Source organism: Mus musculus, chromosome 4, assembly GCF_000001635.26.
Source record: "Mus musculus strain C57BL/6J chromosome 4, GRCm38.p6 C57BL/6J".
NCBI lineage: Eukaryota > Metazoa > Chordata > Mammalia > Rodentia > Muridae > Mus > Mus musculus.
Window position 1 is genome coordinate 124,806,234 of NC_000070.6, and position 22,899 is coordinate 124,829,132.

At 46.8% G+C, this 22,899-nt stretch overlaps 1 protein-coding gene across 1 annotated transcript in view; it reads left to right on the plus strand.

Annotated features, from left to right (window-relative positions):
• Mtf1 (metal response element binding transcription factor 1) overlaps positions 1 to 22,899 on the plus strand; it is a 47,252-nt gene that overhangs the window by 3,685 nt on the left and 20,668 nt on the right. Inside the window, exons 3-6 of the mRNA NM_008636.4 lie at positions 13,972 to 14,210; positions 14,995 to 15,126; positions 18,054 to 18,127; positions 18,813 to 18,949. Coding sequence (NP_032662.3) covers positions 13,972 to 14,210; positions 14,995 to 15,126; positions 18,054 to 18,127; positions 18,813 to 18,949 — 582 coding nt within the window. The remainder of the gene's footprint in view (positions 1 to 13,971; positions 14,211 to 14,994; positions 15,127 to 18,053; positions 18,128 to 18,812; positions 18,950 to 22,899) is intronic.

Genomic DNA, 22,899 nt, shown 5'->3' on the forward strand with positions numbered 1-22,899 from the left:
TGTTTGCTTGTGTAGGACTCAAGTCTGCCTTCTTGTGCTGCTGCAGCCTCCGGATCTGTCCTGAGAACCGTTCTCCTGTGGGGCAACCTCACATACTTAAAGGTTCATCGTGGTTTTTGGTACAAGCTAGCCATCTACACTCAAAATATCTTTCTGATGGCATTTCTTCCCAGCCACCCATCAGTTCGGTTGCCTTTAACTGAAGGAATTCTAGCTTTCCAAAGTCCTTTTAAAATCCAGAGTTGAGCATAATCTCCCAAGAGTGAGTCAGCCTGGCCAATCGTGTGGCTCTTATCTCTCTCTTCATCTGGACACTGAACTATAGTGACTCTGTCATCTGTGTTTTATTGTCAACATCTCACTGTTGGCTTGTGCTTGGAAACCTCTAGAAGAGTGGTTCTCGGTCGAGGGCACTTCTCCCCCTAGGGAAGATGAACCCTTTCGTTTAACAGTTTGATTGTCACAATGGGAGGTGCTAACTGGAATCCCTAGGTAGGGGCTAAAGACATTTTCTAGTACCCAGGACGGCCTCTGACAAATACTTACCCCAGATGTCCGCAGAGCTTGGATAGAGAGCCCTGTTCTGCATTATCATGGGCACAGCTGTCACATTATGTGCTGGTGCCGGTAGACAGGCTTATTGTAAGCCTTTGGAGTGTCTCTATACTGACCTTCTCTTGTTGGCTTCAGCGGGTGTGTAAGCTTGTAGGGGTCCATCTGCCTTCAAGTCACTGTTGTTGCTGTTCTTTTTGAGATGTTTCATGTATCCCAAGCTGGCTTCCAATTTGCTGTGTGGTTAAGGTTGACCTTGAACTCCAGATCTCCTGCCTTCCCCTTTCCAGTGCCAGGATTACAGGCATGAACTGGCCTCACAAACGTGCCGAGCAAGGTGCTGTAGGTGATGGCGATTTGCAGGATAAAGATAGAAGGCTGTAGTGTGAACGTTAAAGTGGTAGACACACAGGGTGCCGGCACTGTATTTGGGAGCTGTGTGGTCAGGCAAGCCTTCAAGGTGGTCGTAAAGATGTGTTCAGTTTGAAGAAAAGCGGGGCATGGAAATTTCTCAGAGATGGAGACAACATGAACAGAGAAAGGAAGGTAGAAAGCAGAGGTCCCCTCAGGGAGCAGCCAGCTGTCCCCCCTAAAACAGAGTTACTACATATATCTTGTCTTCTGGTTTGAAACAGTCTTGCTATGCAGAGCCATTTTTTAAAGTGTCTAGCCTGCTCCCCTCTTGTCCTTACAGACTGTGGTCTCTGTTGCATCCAGTCAACTCTCCCATTATAACCCAGGTTCAGTCATAGACAGAGCATAAGTGGGGTGGGGGTGGAGCTCAGTCAGGATATCACGCCATAAAGTCCTGGGTCCCGTTCTTAACACCACCGTAAAACAAAAAGATAGTATGTAAATAAATGTTCATGCTGACCATAATAGACTTACTGGCTCTAGTTTGTCAACCCTTGGACTAGAATCCAGAGAGTAGAGGGAATATGGATGGAAAGATAGCAAAGGTTCAAATCTAGAGAGCAATGAAGGCTTGCTGAGGGTTCGTGCTGTTTTAGAAGCAGTGGGAGCCTTGATGATTTAGGACCCAGGAGTAAAGTGATTAGAGAAGCAATTTAGAGCCAGGCGTAATGGTGCACTCCTTTAGTCCCAGCACTTGGGAGGCAGAGGTGGAAACAGATGCAGGAGAGTCTATGAGTTCGAGGCCAGCCTGGTCTACACAGTTCCAGGACAGCCAAAACTATATAGTGAGATCCTGTTTCTAAAAAAGACCAAACCAGTAGCATTTTAGGAGGAGTGCCCTGGCAGCGGGCAGGGAGCTGGGAGGCAAAGAAAGCCAGGACTTCATGGCCTGCTAGAAGACATGAGTTTCATTTAACTGATGAAGGGAAGAATCTAAGACTGGGGGGACTTGGGATGCTGTTGGAATTTGCATAAGGAGCCCTGAGTTGAAAGTCAGTCTTAGGTTTTTTTGTCTAAATATTTCATTAAAAGATTCATCAGGGACTAACTAGGCGTGGCGGTACACATCTTGAATCTTGGCACTCAGAAGGCAGAGGCAAGTTGATCTCTGAGTTCAAGGCCACTCAGAGCAACACAGTGAGATCCTTTCTGAGTTGCTGTTGGTTGATGAGTGGGTGAAGAGCCTACCTTGGTGGATAACTTCAGATATGCTCAGGCTGCATGCTGAAGACAGAGTGGCTCCTCTACCCCCTACCTCCCCCCCCTCCCCCCCTTAACGGTGAGTGAGTCTGTTAACCAGAATTGGGTCAAGAAGAGGGAAGTTTGGTTGGGAAATGAGTAAGTTTGTTTGGCGCGTATTGAATGTGTAGCCCTTGGGAATAAGGAGCAGAGGTGAGACTTGCTGGAACTGTAGGTCTGAAGTCAAGGAAATGACGGATCCCCAATCCCTGTGGGGCAGCAGTGTGAACAAGGGAAATGGCTAGGGAGAGAGAGAGAGATAACAGTAGCCAAGGGGGTGGGTGGAATGTGCTGTTCTGGACTCTGGATCAGGAAGGCTGACTTCCTGTGTGACCTGAAGAGGGGCTGAGGAGCCAGAGAGGATAGTTCTGTCGCTTGTTTGGCTGTCTCTCACATTTTGAAATGGCCTTTAGTTGAGCCCAGGGTGCAGAGCGTTTAAATGAGGGAGAAGTGAGCTGGGATGAGAGATCAGGAAGCAGGAAGCATTTTGTTTTTAAAGTTTGTTACTTGGAAGAAGAAAAAAAAAGCATTGAGATGGTAGCAGTTCACAGGCATTGAAACTTTTAAGTTTAGAAAGTTTGAGCTGGGGCCGGGCAGTGGTGGTACGTGCCTTTAATCCCAGCACTTGGGAAGCAGAGGCAGGCAGATTTCTGAGTTCGAGGCCAGCCTGGTCTACAGAGTAAGTTCCGGGACAGCCAGGGCTACACAGAGAAACCCTGTCTTGGAAAAAAAGCAAAAAGAAAAGAGAAAGTTTGAGCTGGGTGTGGCAGCTCACGACTTTAATCCCAGCTCTGGGGAAGCAGAGGCAGATGGAGTTCTAGGCCAGCTAGGGCCACATAGTGAGACCCTGTCTCTAAACTAATTAATAAGTTAATTAATTAAAAGTTTGGACGTAGTTTAGGACTCAGCTTTAGGCCGCTTGGTTAATGATTGCTGCTGAGTGTTGGTGATAAGCACGTGTTTTGAGAAATGTTACATAGACCCATAGCCACACTGCTTCAGAACTTATCAGGACATTTGGTTTGGTAATAGCTAAGAAAAAAGAAAATACAGAATTTTCTAATGCTATAAGCTAATGCTATAAAACATTTTCCAGGGCAATAGTAGAACACATTTGGGGGGGGGGGGGCGGAATGCGGACCTAGGCAGAAGAGAAGCTTGGCGGGAGAGAGAGATTATGCAATCTGATACTAGCTGTCCCCTTCCTGTTTGGTGCTCCTTACCAATTAGTAAAGTAATGTTTGCAAGCCTGACTTGCCCCAGTGGTTTCTTCAGGCCATTTAATCAGGACCAGGGCAGGATCAAGGATGCTATGAACTTTGTGCCAGTGACTGTGGGTGTATGTATCATCCACCGTACAGGTTCTTCCGTCAGTTTTAACATCTTCTACATGAGTTCTAGGTAGAAGAGTCTATAAGCTAGACTTCTTTGAGTTGGGTCATTTCCCTGCAGCTTGGTAGGTTTGGGGCTGCCATGGGGATCAGGAAGGAGCAGCAGCCATGGCCCTAGTCTCTGGAAGCCAAATATCCAGGCTTGCCTTCCAGAAGCACACTCTCACCTCAGTCACTGATTGATACTGCTTTTATTTTGGCTTCCAAATCCACTTAGTCAGCTGGAAGAGGCTAGTGTTTACCGATGAGAACAGCTGCGTGATCGTTAACCACTCTTGTCCCTGGGACCTGTTTTAAGCCTGGCCTTTTTTTTTTTTCTGCACGGTATTCCCAGGTACTGCTCTTGAGAAATGGAAGCCTGTGATAACTACTCAGTCTTCTTGGCTTCCTAAGCCACTTAGCTTCTGAGTCAGATGTTAGCCTGACTTTCCTGTTTATTCCCCATCGTTCCTTTGTCTTCTTTAGTGTGCCATTGACTTTATTGATTGCTTTATTATTATTGTTTTTCATCATGCTTGTCTTGCGCAAAGACCAAGCCAACCAGAACCTTGCCACATATACCATCTCTTCCTACCACAGGCCCTCTGGGCACCCTGACTCTTCCTTCACAAAATGCGTTCTCAACCTTACTGCTTTCTCCCTGCTGGTTGGTAGCTTTTGAGAGGTTCCATCAAGACATTATCTTCCTGCTCAGACACCACCCATATACTGGAGGGCTTCCGGTCCAGGTTGCTAAGCAGCTGTTCCTCCTGGTGGGTTTGAGTGGTCCGTGGTTCCCCAAACTTTCTTGCATCCCTGTTCTTCCAGAGAACTTGCCAGGGGCCATCCGGTTGCCTGCTTGCCTCCTCTGTCAGCACCACAGTGGGGAGCACAATGCATCCTCCACCGTTACCAACCTTCCCTCTTTGCTGCTGACCAGTTGGGAGGGCTTGTAGGCCAGACATTTCCATGATGCCCTAAATCTTCCAAGCATAATGAACAAAATATAATAAAGCAATAAGTAAGCCAGCTGCACACTAAAGGAAGCAAAGCACCGACTGGGAAAGAAGGGTCTTTCAGTGTTCTCGGAATTTTGCTCCCAGGTATTCTAGAGATTGGATTGCCTTCGGAAGCATTCCGAAAGGAGGGAAGAGATCTTTCTCTTGCCTAGTCTTCCTCCTCCTCCTTTTCTTCCTTTTCTTCTTCTTTTTTTTTAAAAAAAGATTTATTTATCATATCTAAGTACACAATGTAGCTGTCTTCGGACACACCAGAAGAGGGCATCAGATCTTGTTACAGATGGTTGTGAGCCACCATGTGGTTGCTGGGATTTGAACTCAGGACCTTCGGAAGAGCAGTCAGTTCTCTTAATTGCTGAGCCATCTCTCCAGCCCCCTTCTTCTTTTACTTATTTATTTTTTTAATTTTAGATTAAAATTTTTGTTTGTTTGATTTGGTAGTTTTTTTGTTTGTTTGTTTGTTTGTTTGTTTTCTTGCTTTTTGAGACAGGATCTCTATGTAATTCTGGCTATCCTGGTAATTTTAGCTGTCCTGGAGCTTGCTGTGTAGACCAGGTTGGCCTCAAACTCATAGATTCTCCTTGTCTCAGCCTCCTAAAGCACTCTGATGAAAGGTGTGAGCCACCACACGTAGCTGAATTTCCTTAGGCTGACAGGTCTTAAGTAAGAATAAATGGGTCAGAAGTGGCATGCCCTGGACCCACAGTGCCAGCCCCTGGCAGCTAAAGCAGAAATGGGTTTGAGGCTGGGCTGGGCTACATGGTACTTTCCAGGCCTGCCGGGTTACAAGGAGAAAGCCTGTCCCAAGAAAACAAAAGGGAGCAAAACAAAAGGAAGGGGGTTTGACCCTAGTGGCCAGAGCCTTTTGACAGTTTGTCCTTTGTTTTAGGACTGATTCCAGTCTTGTTTCTCAGTGGTAATCCTCCGGGAGTGGAGCCATGCACTCAGATGCTCGCCTGTGCTGGAGGGGAGCCATCCGCCCTCCACTGCACACCACGATTACATTTCTTCACAGCTCGCTGTTCAACTCCCACAGGATTGCCATTCAGATGTAGGATGGAAGAGCCTGTCACTGACTGAAAGGGTAGTGCTAAGGATCCATTCATTTCCCTCCAAGGTTTGACTTAACCAACGTTTGCCAGACGTCAGGACTGATAACCGTCCAGCGCTCAGAGAGCAGCAGGGAAGGCTGGTGGGCTCCCTGTGGCTCTGTTGGAGTCCAGAGCAGAATGTTAGTTCCCTGTGCCACCAGGTGAAGCCAGTTTGTTAGCCAGCGTGTCTCCTCGGTGTTAGCACGTGTGTTGTTTGTCTCTCTGTCCCATCACAGGAGCCCTCTGGCCTGGCAGAGGGACACGTTGGTTTTACGTCACACGGGTTTTTTAAGTTGGTACCACTGTAGGTGTTTCGGGTCTTAAGCTGATCTTTGACATGGACTGTGTCAGGTACTGCTCACATCTTGTTCATGTGAGAATGGGAGAAAGTGCATTTAAGTGGAGCTTTTTCCAAAAGTGGATTCTTTGAAAGATGATTTCTACTTCGGTATCGTCTTTGTTTTGTAGTGTGTTTTAGCTGTGCAGCCTCAGACAGGCTGCTCTCCTTCCTCATTTGTAAAATGGAGATAAAAATAGCCCACTGCGTCCTTCTGTGAAGATTCAGTGAGATGTGTATATATGAAGTGTATATCAGTATATGCCTCAGATGTCAGGCCCCACGTCTGGTGCATCAGTTGTTCAGTTGTATGTCCTCTCGCTTTTTCTTTCTCACCTGTGCCCAAAGGTTCAGAGGTCATCTCCAGTTTCAGAAAGGTTAGACATATTGAGGCTTTTTTGCTAGAAACAGTTTTGGGAAGCATGCTCTTCTTAAGACAGCTGTAAATGATGTTTGGAGGCAGAGACAGACAGATCTTATCAAAGTCAGTCTGGGCTACTTAATTCATAGCTAGTTTGCAACTCTGTCTTGAAAGGGGGCAATGGAGGTTGGGGATGTGATTGGGTCCTTGGGGAGCTCACAGATCTAATAAGCTGAACTTTCATATTAACACCACTGTCACTGACGGGCTGTTTGTTTAGGAGGAGCTGGGAACTGAGCCTAGGGTCAGATGATGCCAGGCCAGGGCTCAACCACTGAGCATACCTCCAGCTCTCTTTTCTGTTTTTTAAATTTAAGTTTATTTATATGTATGAGTGTTTGGCCTGCAGGTATGTCTATGCCTGGAACATGTGGAGGCAGAAGACACCTGGTCTCCTGTAACTAGAGTTGCAGCCTCTTGAAAGCCACTTGTGGGTTCGAGGAATCGAGCCTGGTTCCTCTGGAAGAGCAGTCAGGCCTAACTGCTTAGCCATCGCTCTAGTTCCTCTCTGAGACAGTTCTTAGACAGATGTGTGCATGTTCTCCCTAAGTTGTTCCTGCCGGCTTGGAACTCACGCTGTAGTATAGGGAGTGTCTACTGGAACTTCCTTTCCGTATCTTCAGATGAGCCCTCAGACCAAGCTTTTAACAGTGTTAGGGAATGGGACTGTTTTGCCACAAGTAATCTTTTGTCCTCATTCTTAGCTTTTTTAATCTCCTTGGTACCAGGCCACCAAAAGTTACTCCCATGGTGGACATTTGGGGCACCAATATCCTATAGCTAAAAGTGAAGGCTTAAGTATAATTCTATATTTCACCCTTTAAACAGCCATAAAATAGACACTTTTAGATGTTAAATTCTTAAAGAGACGGGGGAGGGTCCCTAAGTGTTCTCTGGCTGTAGAGTCTGAGAACTCCATAAGGCCGGGTGTGGTGGCTCACGCCTTTAATCCCAGCGCTTAGAGGCAGAAGCAGGAAAATCTCTGTGAGTTTGAGGCCAGCCTGGGACACATAGTAAGACTCTGTAAATAAATAAGATAGAAGACAAACAATACTTGAGGTCAGCTTCTGTCTTGTGCTTGCTCACACACAAGTGCACACACCCTCATATCCACATGCCCCATGAGCACACACTTACAAATAGAAGTGGTGAAGCTGAGACTTGAACTGAGGACTGTCTGATGCTGAAGTCATTGCTTTTTATGATAGCACAGAAGTCTACAAAGGTCAAGATGTAGCCTTGTCTGCTGATACCAGGGCTGAAAAATGAAAGGGCAAGTGGGTGTCCTTAGTTCTGCACGGGTAGAGGGATGAGGTATCAACACAGCCCTGGAGAGTGAGGGACGGATGAATTCAGCTCTGGTGGGCATTGAAGAAAGGGAGTTGTTCAGAGCACTTAGAGTGGTGATTTGAAATAGAAGAAATCAGTGCTATTATGGAGAGCAATTTTGCTGTGGGGAGAAGGGACAGGACGTCACTAGTGATGGAGAAGAAAGGGCAGAGGTTGATGTTTTCCCCCTGGGTTTTTTTTTTTAAGATTTATTTATTTTATGTATATGAATGAGTACATTGTCATAGTCTTCAGACACACCAGAAGAGGGCATTGGAGCCCATTACAGATGGTTGTGAGCTACCATGTGGTTGCTAGGAATTGAACTCAGGACCTCTGAAAGAGCAGTCAGTGCTCTTAACCTCTGAGCCATCTCTCCAGCCCCTCCCCCTGGGGTTTTTTGTTGGTCTGTTTGTTTCTCCTTTTTGGAGACGGGATCTTGCTATAATACAGCCATTGCTAGCCTGAAACTTGCTGTTGAGATCAGTCTAGCTTCAAAGTTAGGGCAATCCTCCTGCTTCTGTTTCTGCTTTCTGAGTGCTGGGATCAAAGGCTTACGCCAGCAGCCTCAGTCAGGAAAGCGGGTTCTGTAGTTGTAACCACCATCCAATCATTAATTTATGAGTGTTCGTCTGCTCTGGGCGCACAACTCCTCTCTTTATTGTCCCGTGTACAGTTGAGTTCTTTCTCCCTGACTCCCTTTTTCTTTTTTTTTTTTTTTTTTTTTAAAGATTTATTTATTTATTTATTATATGTAAGTACACTGTAGCTGTCTTCAGACACTCCAGAAGAGGGCGCCAGATCTCATTACGGATGGTTGTGAGCCACCATGTGGTTGCTGGGATTTGAACTCCAGACCTTCGGAAGAGCAGTCGGGTGCTCTTACCCACTGAGCCATCTCACCAGCCCCCTGACTCCCTTTTTCTTCCAGCAGAAGTCTAAGCTTTTTTCCCCCGCTCTGACTTTGAGAAGTTTTTGTCATCTGAAGTTCTTTGCTGTTTGAAGCTCATCTGCACCTGTCCTCCTTTGCCCCTGTCGCCTGAGTTCTGTGATCATCTTCAATAAATGTTTCTGTTTCAGAACTGTTCAGAACACTCTGCAAATCTTAGCCCTCATGCCTCCTGGACATGCGCAGTGCTACACTCCATGCTTAGCGAACTCACCCAGGCCTCTCAGTGCTCTTTGGCAGAGTCCCCCACAGCTGTCTGAAGCCACATGGGAAAATTAAAGTCAGAGTTAGAATTTTAACATTCTTTGAAAAGCAAGTTTTCTCCATGTCCAGTGGAGTCTCCAATGACTTTATGTTCCCCCATGACAGGTAGTGTCATTCATTTTGGCAAGCAGACTGCTCGTATGTGACCCTTCCCTGAAGTCTTTGGATTCAGCTGGGCATCTCCTCCATAGATAAGTTTGCTGTGGCCCAAGCCACAAGTCCTGTGTTTGCATACTGCCCTCATGTGCTCAATAGCCATATGAGTGCAGCTCCTTAGACTGTGTTCTTGCCTGTCCTAATTCTCCTCCTTGACAGCATGGGCCTCTGCTGCTGCTGCTGCTGCTGCCGCTGCTGGCACCAAACATAGTATAATTCTGGAATACAGTTCCTCAAACCCCTAAACGTTGACTTTTAGTCTTATTAATTAAAGGTACTCGATATATGTTGATGCCATGACGACATGGCAGTTTTTTTCCCTGCTCTCATCCCATTTGAGGTGGTTTAGCTTTCCCTTTGTGTGAAATTTGTAGCTGCTTTAAAATAATTCTGAAAGATACTCAGTGATGATGCCATTTATTATTTCCAGATGAAGTGAGAAGCTGATCACTTATTCAGTTATCGCGAGAAAAGGCATCTAGTACCCAACACCACTTTTTTAACAGTTTCTTTCTTTTTCTTTTTCTTTTTTTGATATGCTGGCCTTGAACTTGAACTTGTATCAGTTCTCCTGCCTCAGTCATTCTTCTGAGTGCCTCCCGCCCGCCATCACTGACTTCCCCTTGCCTACCTTTCAGTGCCTTTCCAGTCTGGATGCCTTCCTCACTTTCTGTCCTTGGCCTCTCTCCCTCTCTAATCTGCCAAGTGTTCCTGAAAGCATAGTTGGCTGACTGCTTACATTCTGGCCCCGGCCCTGCTGTTCCCACGCTGGTGCTGTGGCGGGGAGACCGAGGGCTTAGCCGTTGGTGGCCTTTGCTACATTTGACCAGGCTGACATCCTAGTCTTGGGGTTTGTTTGCATGTGTATGTGTATGGCGGGGCATGGCGTACATATTTAGTCACACACGTGTAAGTGCACGTTGATGTCCAGTGTCTTCCTTCATCACTCTGAGGCAGCACCTCTCACTGAAGCCGGAGCGCACCAAGTCCAGTTGTCCAGCCAGCTGTCTTCCCCTGGCGATCCCGTGTCTGCCTCCAGAGTCCTGAGATTATGGTGCCCGGCCCCCTCCAGTGGCCATGAGGTTTTATGTGGTGCCAGAATCTGAATTCAGGTCTTCTCAGTTGCCCAGCAAAGCAAGCACCTCACCCACTGAAACATCTCCCGGGCCACCGTGACTTACAAGTCTGCCACTGCTTTGCTAGCAGTAAGACTTGCTGGGTTTGTTTCATTCATTCATTCAAAACATAAATGGAGTGAGTGCCACTTCTTCACAAGGCTAATCTCTGAGGTTATGGTCCCTGCTGTCACGATGTTTAAGTTTAGATGAAAAGCAGTCATTCATTCAGTTCAGTAAGAATAATGGAAATTATCTCATCTTAATTGTATCTTCTATTTTAAAGAAAAGATGGCGTCTCTTTGCTGGGGATTATTTCTGGAAACACTACTTCTTCTCAAGCATACGTGGATACTCTGTCTTCTTATGTAAAGGGATTGCAGTGTTTGCATGTAGCCTGTGTACATTCTCTTATATACTTTAAATATTTACAATATTTATTTGTGTGGAGGCACATGTGGAGGCCAGAGGTCAATTTCGTGGGTTTGTTTTCTTCCACTTTTACATGGTGTCCCAAGGATTGAGCTTGACAGCGTCTGTCGCTGAGCCATCTCGCTGCTGGCCTCCTTCTGTTTACTCATGATGCGTTCATACAGTATAGGCGCGTTAGACGTTGTTGGGGGGCTAATAGGTGGTTCTGTACATGCTCTGCACAGGCACTTCTTTTTAACTGTAACCATTTTCAGTCCATAATTGGCTAAGTCTATGAATGTAAATCCCCAGATTCGGAGGGCTGATGGCCCAGGGAGCTGTGAGGGCCTGTCACACTGGGTCCTGGGGCTAAGGACCAGTCTCTTACAACCATGTCAGCTGCTGTGGCAACTGAAGAGTGAGTGAGGCTCTGCTCTTCTCTCAGCACGGTGATGAACCTTATGATGGAGATAGTCCCTGCTCTTACCCTTCGGTGATGGTTGAAGTTTCCGTTGGTAAAGTTAGTACACAGTCATGAGAGGGTGATTGCCGATGTAAGTGAAGTGTCAGGTGTGCGGGAAAGATGCATGGTACTGGCTTTTAGAGGAGGGTGCTGTTGTGTTGTGTGGACATGGAGAGGTTGTGGAGGACCTGGGAGGCAGTGAGACTTGAATTAAAGCAAGAGTCTCGGAAGTCAGAGAAGGGACTAGACCTTTCCAGTGACGGGAGAGAGCGCAGGCAAGGAGGTGGGAACTGAGACTCCCAGAGGACCAGTGTGCTGTGGTGAGTAGCTCTAGGCCAGCCTTTCTGCTCTCCTGGGTCCTGGGTCACGGAACAAACAGAGCGTCGGAAGGCCTGGGAATACCCTGAATATCCTGCCTAGACACTGGGACCCTATCTGGGAGAGGCCATGTGGACATTGTTTTAGAATTGTTCTGGCAATGACTTCAAAACTAGGCACCAAGACTCACGCCTGAGTGATTGAGTTCAGGGAACACAGAGCATGACCTGTGTAGCAGTGAGAGAGAGTGACTCTGTGAGCAAGCACTTGTGTAAGGTCCTGTCAGTGGTTGGAGGGAGGAGGAGAAGGGGCGGGGTAGGAGGAGGAGACAAGGCCCCTCCCATCCCTATCTAGCCAGCTAGCTGACAGGCTCAATCCGATTTAAACTCAGTCTGTTTCCCGAGCAGCACTGGAACAGTGAGTGGTTCTCAGCCTGTGGCTCTCGGCCTCTTTGGGGGTCAACCAGCACTTTCACAGGGGTGGCCTAACGCCATCAGAAACCACAGATATTTACATTATGATTCATAAAGAAGTAAAATCAGTTAGGAAGTAGCAATGAAAATTATGGGTTTTTTTTGGGGGGGGGGTCACCACAGCGTGAGCAATCGTATTACAGGGTCGTGGTGTTAGGAAGGTTGCCCTAGAGTGAAGTAAGAGTGCTATTTGAGGGGAGGGGTTGTTGAGATTTTTGTTTGTGTTTGGTTGGTTGGTTCATGGTGAGGGAGTGATTCAAGAGAGGGTTTCTCTGTGTAGTCCTGGCTGTCCTAGAACTTGCTCTGTAGACCAGGTTGGCCTCTTAACTCTGAGATCCACCTGCCTCTGCCTCCCAAAATGTGTGTACCACCACACATGGCTAACTTTTGATTTCGTATGTGTATGTGTGTGAGCATCTGCTGAGTGCAGAGGCTTCAGAGTCCAGGAGTACCAGGGCCTGACCACAGCTCCTCTGCAAGAGCAGTGTGTGCTCTTAACATGGAGATCTGTTCAGTTCCCGAGAGTGGTTTTTATTTGTTGTTTTCTGTAGGGATTGAACCCAAGACCCCAAGCATACAAAACAAACACTGAGCCACAATTCTGGCCTCAGAGTTTTCATTTTTAAAGAAAATCTCTCAGGTAACCCAGACTGGTTTCAAATCTTCCATATAGTTATGATGACAGAATGACCTTGATTTATTATTTTATTTTTGAGGCAGGATCTCACTGACTGACCTGGAACTCTTCCTAGTAACCAGACTGACACCAAACTTAGAGAAACCCATCTGCCTCTGCCTCTCTGACTCTCTGACTCTCTGCGCCTCTGCCTCTGCCAAGCGCTGGGTTTAGGGTGTGTGTAACCACACCTGGCCAACCTTGAACTTTTGATCTGAAGTGCCAGGATTGCTGACACACCCAGTTTGTGTATGTCTTCTTGGGGATGGAACCCAGAGCTTCCTGCATGCCGGGGAAAGCACTCTACCCACTGAGCTCCACCTCGGCCCAGCTCTTACATTTTTATTACTTTTTGAAAAATCAAAATAATATTTCATAACAAAAATTATATGAAATTCAAACTTGTGTCCATGTATGAACATATATGTTTTGAGCAGATGGCAGTGTTTGGTAATTTGCTTGTGACTGCTTTAACATGGAGGGCAAGGCTTGCATAGTGACAGAAACCATAAAAAACAAAATATGCTCTCTTTGACACTTGAAAGGAAACTCTTCACCCTTGCCGTCAACCATTCTTTGATCAAGCACCCTTTCTGAGACAGTGGCCATCTCGTCCCTGAGGCTTTGTCCTTCCAGCCAGACTTTATTTTGTCATTTCTGTTGCAAGAGCAAACGCAGGGTTCCCATCATGTCTGTCTGTCTGTCTGTCTGTCTTATTTTATGTGTGTGTGATGGTGGCAGTGGTGGTGGTGGTGGTGGTGGGTCAAGACAGATTCTTTTTGTATCACCCTAGCTGTCCTAGAACTCCCTCTGTAGACCAGGCTAGCCTCGAATTCACAGATAATCACCTGCCTCTGCCTTCTGAGCACTGGGATTAAAGGTGTGCACTACCACGATCTGGAAAATTATTCCTAATTTTTACAGTAACTTTTACTTTTTTAAATTCATTTTTATCATTTTTAGTTACGTATTTGTTTATGACTATGTGTGAATAGATGCAGGCAGGTGCAGGTGCCTGCGGAGTCCATAGGTGACAGATTGCCCTGGAGCTAGAGTTATGGGCAGTTGTGAGCTGCCTGATGTGGATTCAGAGGGTGCCATCCCTCCAGCTTTAATACAGACAGATTTAGGGCTTGGGTTGTAGCGCAGTTAGCCAAGTGCTTGCCAGAGTTCACTCCTCAGCACTGCATGAAAACCTAGGTGTGGCGATACATGCCTGTAAGCACTCGGAAGGTGGAGGCAGGAGGATCAGGAGGTTATGGGCTCCAAGTTTGCGGTCAGCTTGTGCTCTATGCGACCCTGTCCCAGGATGGAGAGGTGAGACCTGGGCAGTTGTTTTGTCTTACTGATGAGGTGTCCCCTGTCCTCTGTCAGGTAAAGCGGTACCAGTGCACCTTTGAGGGATGCCCTCGCACCTACAGCACAGCAGGCAACCTGCGCACCCACCAGAAGACTCACCGAGGAGAGTACACCTTCGTCTGTAATCAGGAGGGCTGTGGCAAGGCCTTCCTCACCTCCTACAGCCTCAGGATCCATGTGCGAGTGCACACAAAGGAGAAGCCATTTGAGTGTGACGTGCAGGGCTGTGAGAAGGCGTTCAACACACTGTACAGGTCAGGGGCCGCAGAACGCCCTCCTTGCGTATGACAGCATTTGGGACTTTGAAGAGCACAGCTGTGCTCACCTGCTTAAAATGCAGTCAGAACTTAGAGAACTTAAAGATAGATGTACCGTGGGTTGGGTGGAAATGTCAGCACATCTGTGTGTAGATTTGCATCTCAAGGAGAGACTTTGTGCCCTTGGGATTTTAGTAGTTGATATAGAATAGTCTTCACATTGGCACTAGCTTAGGCTGGCACAAACCTCTGCCATAGCCTTCTATCCTGAGAGGTGGGAAGGTGGCCCCCTTGATGTCTGTGTCTTTCTCCATGTTTGTGTCAGGAGATGACACAGATCTTTAATATTAGGCACAAAATAGCAAAATAACAGTAGCTAAGACCATACCATTCTGAAAGTGCCTGCTCCTGTTTGATGCTAGAAGCCAAGCAGGGTTGGGCTTGGTTAATACTTGGCGTGACAGATAATAATGGAAAACATGTATGTGTGCACAGTGCAAAGGCATAATTCTAAGTGTTGGTCCCTAGAACAGCTGCTAAGGAAACAGAAGTAGATACGTTCTGTACGGTCCTGGCTCGTAGTTCAGGGCCAGGACTTGAACCCAGAGGAGTCAGTCTCTGGTTACTGCTCATTTTCATTTCTCTCTGTGTGAGTTTCGGATGATAATGTGCTCTGGTACAGCATTCTGGTGCCCTCGATCCTATGGTGTGATAGGCTGACACCGGGATGGTCCGTGGTGCATTCTGTAAGGAGCATTTATTTCTCTGGGACATTTTGCAGGTTGAAAGCACATCAGAGGCTTCACACAGGGAAAACGTTTAACTGTGAATCTCAAGGCTGCAGCAAATACTTCACCACACTCAGTGACCTGCGGAAGCACATTCGGACCCATACAGGAGAAAAGCCATTTCGGTAGGTCTCGCTGCCTTCCACCTGTCTCAGCTGCGGTCCTGTTAGGCTCTAGGGAGTTTTCACTGTAAGGAGAAAACTCCTTTGCCTATTTCCTTCTCTGGTGATGTCAGCTTGCCACAGGGGAGCTCTGATCGACTACTGTAGGTCAGAGGAGTGCAGGCAGACTTGATGGTGACCATTCTGCCTCGTTTTGTTCTGTATTCTTAGAAAGGTGTTTGTTGAAGCTGACTCATATGGAGGATACTTTTCTTTGTAGTAGGGAAGTACTGAGATCCTGAGTCAAGGGCTGGGGATGTAGCCCGGGCTACAGAGTCAGATTCTATGTCCACATCCCTTCCCCCTAAACAAAACAAAATATCACATCCTTAGTTAAATGGGGGAGAGCCACAAAGTTATAGACAGTGTCTGATGCTGTCAGCCAGAGTGCCTTGAGCATGGAGAAGGGGAGACCTACTAAAGACAGGATTCAGTTGTTTCTGAGCGTGCTCGTGAGGGAAGGTGAGGGTAGGAGGCTTGGCTCAGGGTCTGTGCACTCCACTCTTACTTATCGCTGCTGCTGTTAATATCTCACATTTGTGCACATCCATGACCACATGGTTTTTGTATAGCTATGTCAAAATCCATATTTTTTACATTTTATTTTTATAAGTATATATCTGTGAGTACATGTCGTCTGGGTACTAATACTCTGAAGGCCAGAAGAGAGCATCAGATCTTCTGGAGCTGAACTAAACTCGGGTCCTCTACCAGGGTAGTAAATGTTCATGTCCCCAGCCCTAAGCTCCTCGGAGACAAACGTAGATCTATAAGTCTGCTTTCTGTAAAGCTAAGCACCGAGGATGATGGCTAGTTCTTGACAACAGGAAGCATGAGGTGGCTGCCTGTAGGCACCCAGTAAGTCTTCAGAAGCAGCCTGGGTGGTCATATGACGTTTTTATGAGGTAATCAGTCCGTAAGGCTTCCCATAACTGGGTTGTAAGTATTGCTGAAGATAGCCCATGAAGAATGTCCCTGCTGGGTGTGGTGGCGCACGCCTTTGATCCCAGCACTTGGGGAGTCAGAGGCAGGCAGATTTCTGAGTTCAAGGCCAGCCTGGTCTACAGAGTGAGTTTCAGGACAGCCAGGGCTACACAGAGAAACCCTGTCTCGAAAAACAAAAAAACAAACAAACAAAAAAAGTCCCTGAATTCTCATGGGGTACTGTTTAAAGTTAGGGCAGCAAGCATTCCACCCATTCATTTTGAAGCCATTCACCCTCCTTCGCACACTTAGAGGAGCTGAAAAGTCTTCCAGAGCAGCCAGCTCTAAGACACCAATTAAATGAAACTGGGGTTTTAAATTACAGGTAGGTTCCTGAGTCTCGGCCCCTTTAAGAACAAGAGGTGAGAGACCAGTTAGTTACAGATGCCTAACCCTCCCCTTACCCATCAGGTTGCTAGGGGACTCGTTTCTATATACACATGCATTTAATTTTGTGATGATTAAAATAGTTTTCTCTTGAATATTAGAGGGGACCTAGATAGATACAGCGCTGCATATATGTGATTAACACCAAAGGGCTTTAAAGAAACTTTCCCTTTAAAGAAATAAGGTGTTAAGATTTATAAGAAAAGCTATTGGTCATATATTTACATTCTTGCTGTGTAAGAACTAAAGCAACGTTAAGAACTACACAAACCCTGCCCTTGAGAAAAGCAGATTAAGAAAAACCATCACACATCTGGCATGGTTGTACAACACCTTTAATCTCAGCACTGAGAACACAGAAGCAGGCAGATCTGTGAGTCCCAGACCAGCCAGGGCTACATAGTGAGACCCTGTCTCAAGCAAACACGTAAACACACGCACACATGTGTGCACACAGACAGCCTCTCCTGTAATGTACACGGAGAAGAAATAAAACTGGACTAAGAGATGCTGGAAGGAAGCATGTGGTGACTGCATCCCATCAGTCCTGAGGAGGTGGGGATTGTCTCTGGCTTTGACTACTGAGAAAGTATCAGGGGCTAGGAATGCAGCGCACCAAGCGTTCACAATGCCCTGATCTTAAGCTTTCGCACTGCGTAACCCAGGCATAGTGGTGCGTGCCTGTAATCCTAGCTACAGAGCCAGTAGAAAGGCAGCCTGAGATGTGAGCCCTTTCCTGATATGGGGAGGCAGCTACTACATGCTGCGGATTATGGCTGACTCTGGACCACAGCCGCACCCACGCTCTCACTGGGTTTATGTCCTTCTGCCATCTTCCCAGCTCACTTTTATTTTCTCTACTTTGAGGCAAGGTTCGTTTTTTAATCCCAGGCCAGGCTATTTGTGAAGTTGTGAGCCTCCTCCTGGCTCAGCCCCCTCTTGGGTGCTAGGACTATTGACACGGGTCTACAAGTCCAGCTCTCTTTACCTTGATGGACATTGTTAAGTCAGTGGCTGTAGGTTTTCCACGAAGGCTGTCACTGCCAGCACAGTTGTGTTCAGTGATTGGTCAGATCTTTATCACTGGGATGCTCTCAACACTTGCCTTACCTACAGACCTGTCCTGGACTCTGAGTCACATACGCCATCTTTCCTGTCCTTGTTTGTTACATTTATTTATGTAGTGTGTGAATTGTGTCGCAGTACACCTGTAGCAGTCAGATGACAACTTGCTAGAGCTGCTTCTCTCCTGCCGTGGTTTCTAGGGATCAAGCCTAGGACATCAGGCTTGATGGCAAGCACCTGGCCTAGCCGTCTTGCCACCTTCCGTGTTTTGTTTTCTTGGGTTTTTCGTTTTTATTTTTATTTTTCTAAGTCTTCTCATTCCCATCACTAAAACCACTATGACTAATCTGATCTTAGTGTTCCAAACTTTGCTCCAGCTCGCATGCCCGGGGTGTTTAGGATGACTTCTCTTAGCTACTGACTCTTGTTTGTCTTTGCTTAAACAACTCACTTAGATGTGATCACGACGGCTGTGGGAAAGCGTTTGCAGCGAGCCACCACCTTAAAACTCACGTCCGGACGCACACTGGTAAGTTTAGGCTGATTTCCATGTTTCATTTCACCTACCTCCTTCCTTCCTTCCTTCCTTCCTTCCTTCCTTCCTTCCTTCTTTCCTTCCTTTCTCTCTTTTTTTTTCTCTCTCTCTTTTTCTTTCTTTCTTTCCTTTGTATTCTTTGTTTGTTTCTTTGATTTTTTTTTTTTAATTTTGTTTTTCAAGATAGGGTTTCTCTTTATAGCCCTGGCTAACCTGAAACTACTTCCGTAGACCAGGTTAGCCTAGAACTGGAGAGATCCACCTGTCTCTGCCTTCCTAATGCTAGCATTAAAGGTGTGTGTCACCTGCCCAACCCAATTTCCATTTTCCCTTTAAACCTTCGGCCTGTTCCAGGTTCCTCTTGAGACCTGTAAAACTTAGGAGAGCAAGTGAGCACTGATGGTGTGGCCTTCACCTACAATCCTGTTTTCCATGATTGACTGAGTCAAGAATTCATCCTTAAACCATAAAACCAGACATACCCTTTAGAAACAGCCACGAGGAAGCCAGCCGCCTTCCCTCCAGGCACAGGCACAGGCTGCTGCTGCTGCTGGCTTTCCTTGGCTCTGGGTTTGAAGTCTGAGACAGTCAGCACCGTCCCTTGCGCAGACTCGCCCACCATCAGAAGGGGAGAGCTTTCCTGGTGGTGAACCTAATATGACTTCTTCTTCACCTGCAGGTGAAAGACCCTTCTTCTGCCCCAGCAACGGCTGTGAGAAGACGTTTAGCACTCAGTACAGTCTCAAAAGTCACATGAAAGGTCATGATAACAAAGGCACTGCATACAGTGCACTTCCACAGCACAATGGATCAGAGGTGTGTTCTCCTCCTGTTCTCTTCTGGGCGGACCCAGCGATGTGTGCTGCTGCTGTGTCCTTGCTTAACTAGGGGACAGAGAAACAGGATCAGCATCTCTGTGTCTCTGCATTGGGAGGCTGGAAGCCAAAAATGTCCCCTGTCTCCCTGTTTCTCTGCTCAGCCCTGCTTATTCCCATCCAGCAGGTATGGGGGAGAACTGGCTGTTGACTGGCTTTGCAGGGCCCAGGTAGAGCCTCTTCTATGCGCGTGCGTGCGTGCGTGTGTGTGTGTGTGTGTGTGCGCGCGCGCATGCGCACGCACACACGTGAGAATAAGGGTTCATATTAGAGAGCACACTAGTGCACACCTGCTGGCAATCAGAGGATGTCCTTAAGTATTGCTCCCCAGCCGCTGTCTGTCCCTCCCTTTTTACTCTTTTGCGACAGTCTCTCTTATGGGAACTCTCTAAGCAGGCTGGGCTGACTACCCAGAGAGCCTCAGGGGTCTTCATGTTGGTCTGTCCTGTGTACAGGTCACCAGTGCTCACCACACCCCAGCTTTTTCTTTTTAAATGTAGATTTGGTGCTTGAAACCGACTGACTGAGCAGCCCAGCCCCGTGGTTCTGGGTTTTCTTTTTTTTCTTTTTTTTTTTCTTTTTTTTTTAAATAGGGTTTCACTCTGTGGTTCTTAGAGGGCGTCAGATCTCGTTACGGATAGTTGTGAGCCACCATGTGGTTGCTGGGATTTGAACTCTGGACCTTCGGAAGAGCAGTCGGGTGCTCTTACCCACTGAGCCATCTCACCAGCCCCCTGAGTTTTCTTTTGAGACAAAAACTCATCAACTGAGCCACCATAGCTTTCTTGTCGTAGTCCTTTGCGTGCTGGGGTTGTGGGCATGGGGCACCATGCCTGGCTCAGAACTCCTGGGGTTTTTGTTTTTTGTTTTGTTTTGTTTTGTTGAGATGGAGTTTCTCTGTATAGCCCTGGCTGTCCTGGAACTGTCTCTGCAGAGCCAAGAGATCTGTCTCTGTCTACTCCTGAGTGCTGGGATTAAAGGTGCACCCCATGTCCAGCTTTTGGAGCTCATATGTGTCTGTCATTTTCCCATCTGTGGCTGCAGTGGGTGATAAGCCTGCACTACATTTGCGGTGGAAGCTAATGTTGCCTCACACATCTGTCAGCATCCGAGCGCCAGGCTTTGTCTGGAAGGTTCCCTTGCCCCTTGGACTGTCTGCAGAGACACTAAGCCACACAGAAGGCCTCTGGAAGTTTTAGGCAGTTTGGTCTGTTCTTTTTTTTTTTTTTTTGGTTGTTGTTTAGATATTTTTTACTTTATGTGAATGTGTGTTTACTTACAGGAACGTATGTATATATACTGCTTGTGTGCCTGGTGCTCTTGAAAGCCAGAAGAGGGCATTAGATTCCCTGGAACTAGAGTTATAACTGGTTGAGAGCCGCTGTGTGGGTGTTGGGAACTGAATCTGGGTCCTCTGCAAGAGCAGCAGGTGCTCTAACCACTGAGCCGTCTCTCTCTCTTAAATCCTGAGCCCCTGTCAGTCTCTGTCCATCTTGCTCTCCTCCAGTTCCATTCCAAAAAGACCTTGGGACATGTGCTGTTTCTTGCTCTCTTTCCTTTTTACATGTGTTTGTTGAGTGCACTCAAGTGCATAGTCACGGATGTTGTTGGTTTTCTCCTTCCACCATGTGGGTCACAAGGATCAAGGTTAGGGTTAGAGTCGTCAGCCTTGGCAGCAGGCACTTTGACCACTGAGCCATCTTGCCAGCCCTCTTGCTGTTTCTAGCTTGGTAGTATTCACTAGCCTGTGTCTGTTAATCCTGGAAAGTGAGTAATGCCATTATCTTATTATTTGGGGGATAAAGAAGTGGAAGCTGGTAGTGGAATCTGCCCATTCTACCTTGAGAAAGTTTTTGGAACTGATTTGATATATTTTTGTCCTCTCCTGGTTTTTGTTTTCTTTTGTTTTGTTTGTTTATTTTTTTGCCTGAATTTTTGCAATAAGTTGCTAAATGGTTTTTGTTTTGTTTTGTTGTTGTTTTGGCTTAGTTTTGGTTTTTGAGACAAGGTGTCTCTGTGTAGCCCTCACTGTCCTGGAACTCATGTAGACCAAGCTAGCCTTGAGTAGGCCAAGTGCATGCTGGGATTAAAGGCATACACCACAATGCCTGGCTAGGCTAAGTGGGTTTTAGCATCTTTTCTCCCCCAACTCAGACTTCTCCTTCCTGTTCGCTCTGCACCAGAGGTGCTCTGCTCTGGCCTGAGGCTGCAGGGGCCATTCACAAGGCCTTTAGGCCTCCAGCCCGAGATTCTCCCAGCACCAGGTTAACTTACTCAGTGATTCCCTTTGGGAAGAATGGCGTTCAAAAAGTATAAAATAAGGTTTATATTTTTGGAGAGACAGCCTTCTCAGAAGTCTGTGGTTTCTAAGTTTTTAACAGTGAAGGACCCTTTTAAAAGGACTCTCAGTGCCGGTTAGAAGGCTCAGTGCTTGCTCCAAGCCTGGTGGCCTGAGTTTGATTCCCTGACCATGGTGAGTGGAGAGAGCCCACTCCTGTGAGGTGCTTTCTGACCTCCAGGTGTGAGCTGTGGTGCCCCCTTCACACACCAAAAATAAATAGAAGGCTCCGAGTTGTTAATGGTAACTAATATTTGTTGGGTTTAAGGACGTGCCCCAGGCTGAGCTAGGTGCTACCTCTCTCACAGCTCCGTGAGGTCACTTTTGTCACCATTCCCATGCCACTTATTGAGAACCGTGGTGCTCCTTGCTATTGAGAACTCAGCTTTCTTCTTTTCTTTCTTGTTTCTAATTTTAATTTTTATTTTTTTACTTACTCACTTTACATCCCCCACACTGCACCCTCCCAGTCACCCCTCCCACAGTCCTTCCCCCTCTCCTTCTCCTTCTTTTCTGAGCTGGTGGGGGCTCCTCTGGGAATCCCCTCAACCCTGACTTCAAGTCTGTGAGGCTTGGCGCTTCCTCTCCCACTGAGGCCAGACAATAGTTGAAAAATCTGATATTTAAGCCGGACAGTGGTGGCGCATGCCTTTAATTCCAGCACTTGGGAGGCAGAGGCAGGCAGATTTCTGAGTTCGAGGCCAGCCTGGTCTACAAAGTGAGTTCCAGGACAGCCAGGGCTATACAGAGAAACCCTGTCTGGAAAAACAAAAAACACAACAAAAAAACCCCACCTGATATTTATTCCAGATTTTTAAAAAGTATTTGATAAATAAAACTACACATAGTTTTATCATATATATTGATATATAACATATATTGATTTTTATGTATGCATACATATACATGCATACATACATACACAAACATACCTTGGAACAAGGAGAAATTAAATAGCTTTCCGAGGTCTGCATAGCTTGTCACTAGTATGACTTGGGCAGTGTGACTCCAGAGCCAGCCTCCTAAGGTCTGCATTGCTAGAGACAAGGTAGTGTTAGTTGGGAAGAGGGTGACCTCTGGTGCTCAGCAGTCTCAGTTCAAACCATTCTTCTGTCACTAAACACATGTCCTTAGGCACACGACTTCCGGCCTCCGCCGTTTCTTCATCTGATAAAACCAGGCAAAACTGCTCATCAGGTCAGACTCAGTTTCTCGTTTTGTAGCAGTGCACACAGACTTGAACTGCAAAGAACACTGAATGTAGTAGCCAAGACTTCCCTAGAAAGAGTAACAGAACTTACAGAATGAGTACACACACACACACACACACACACACACACACACACACACACCTTGGAAGGTCCAAGCATCCAGTGCTCATTCAGTGTACGAGGCTGGATGTCTCAGCTGGTCTTCAGTAGAGACCAGAATCCTGAAGAAGTCTGCTCTAATGCCATTGATGGGATGGACTTGGTAGCAAATGTGTTTCCACCTCAAAAGAGCCAGATTGGGAGCTGGAGAGCTGGCTCAGAGGTTGCTTTTCCAGATGTCCT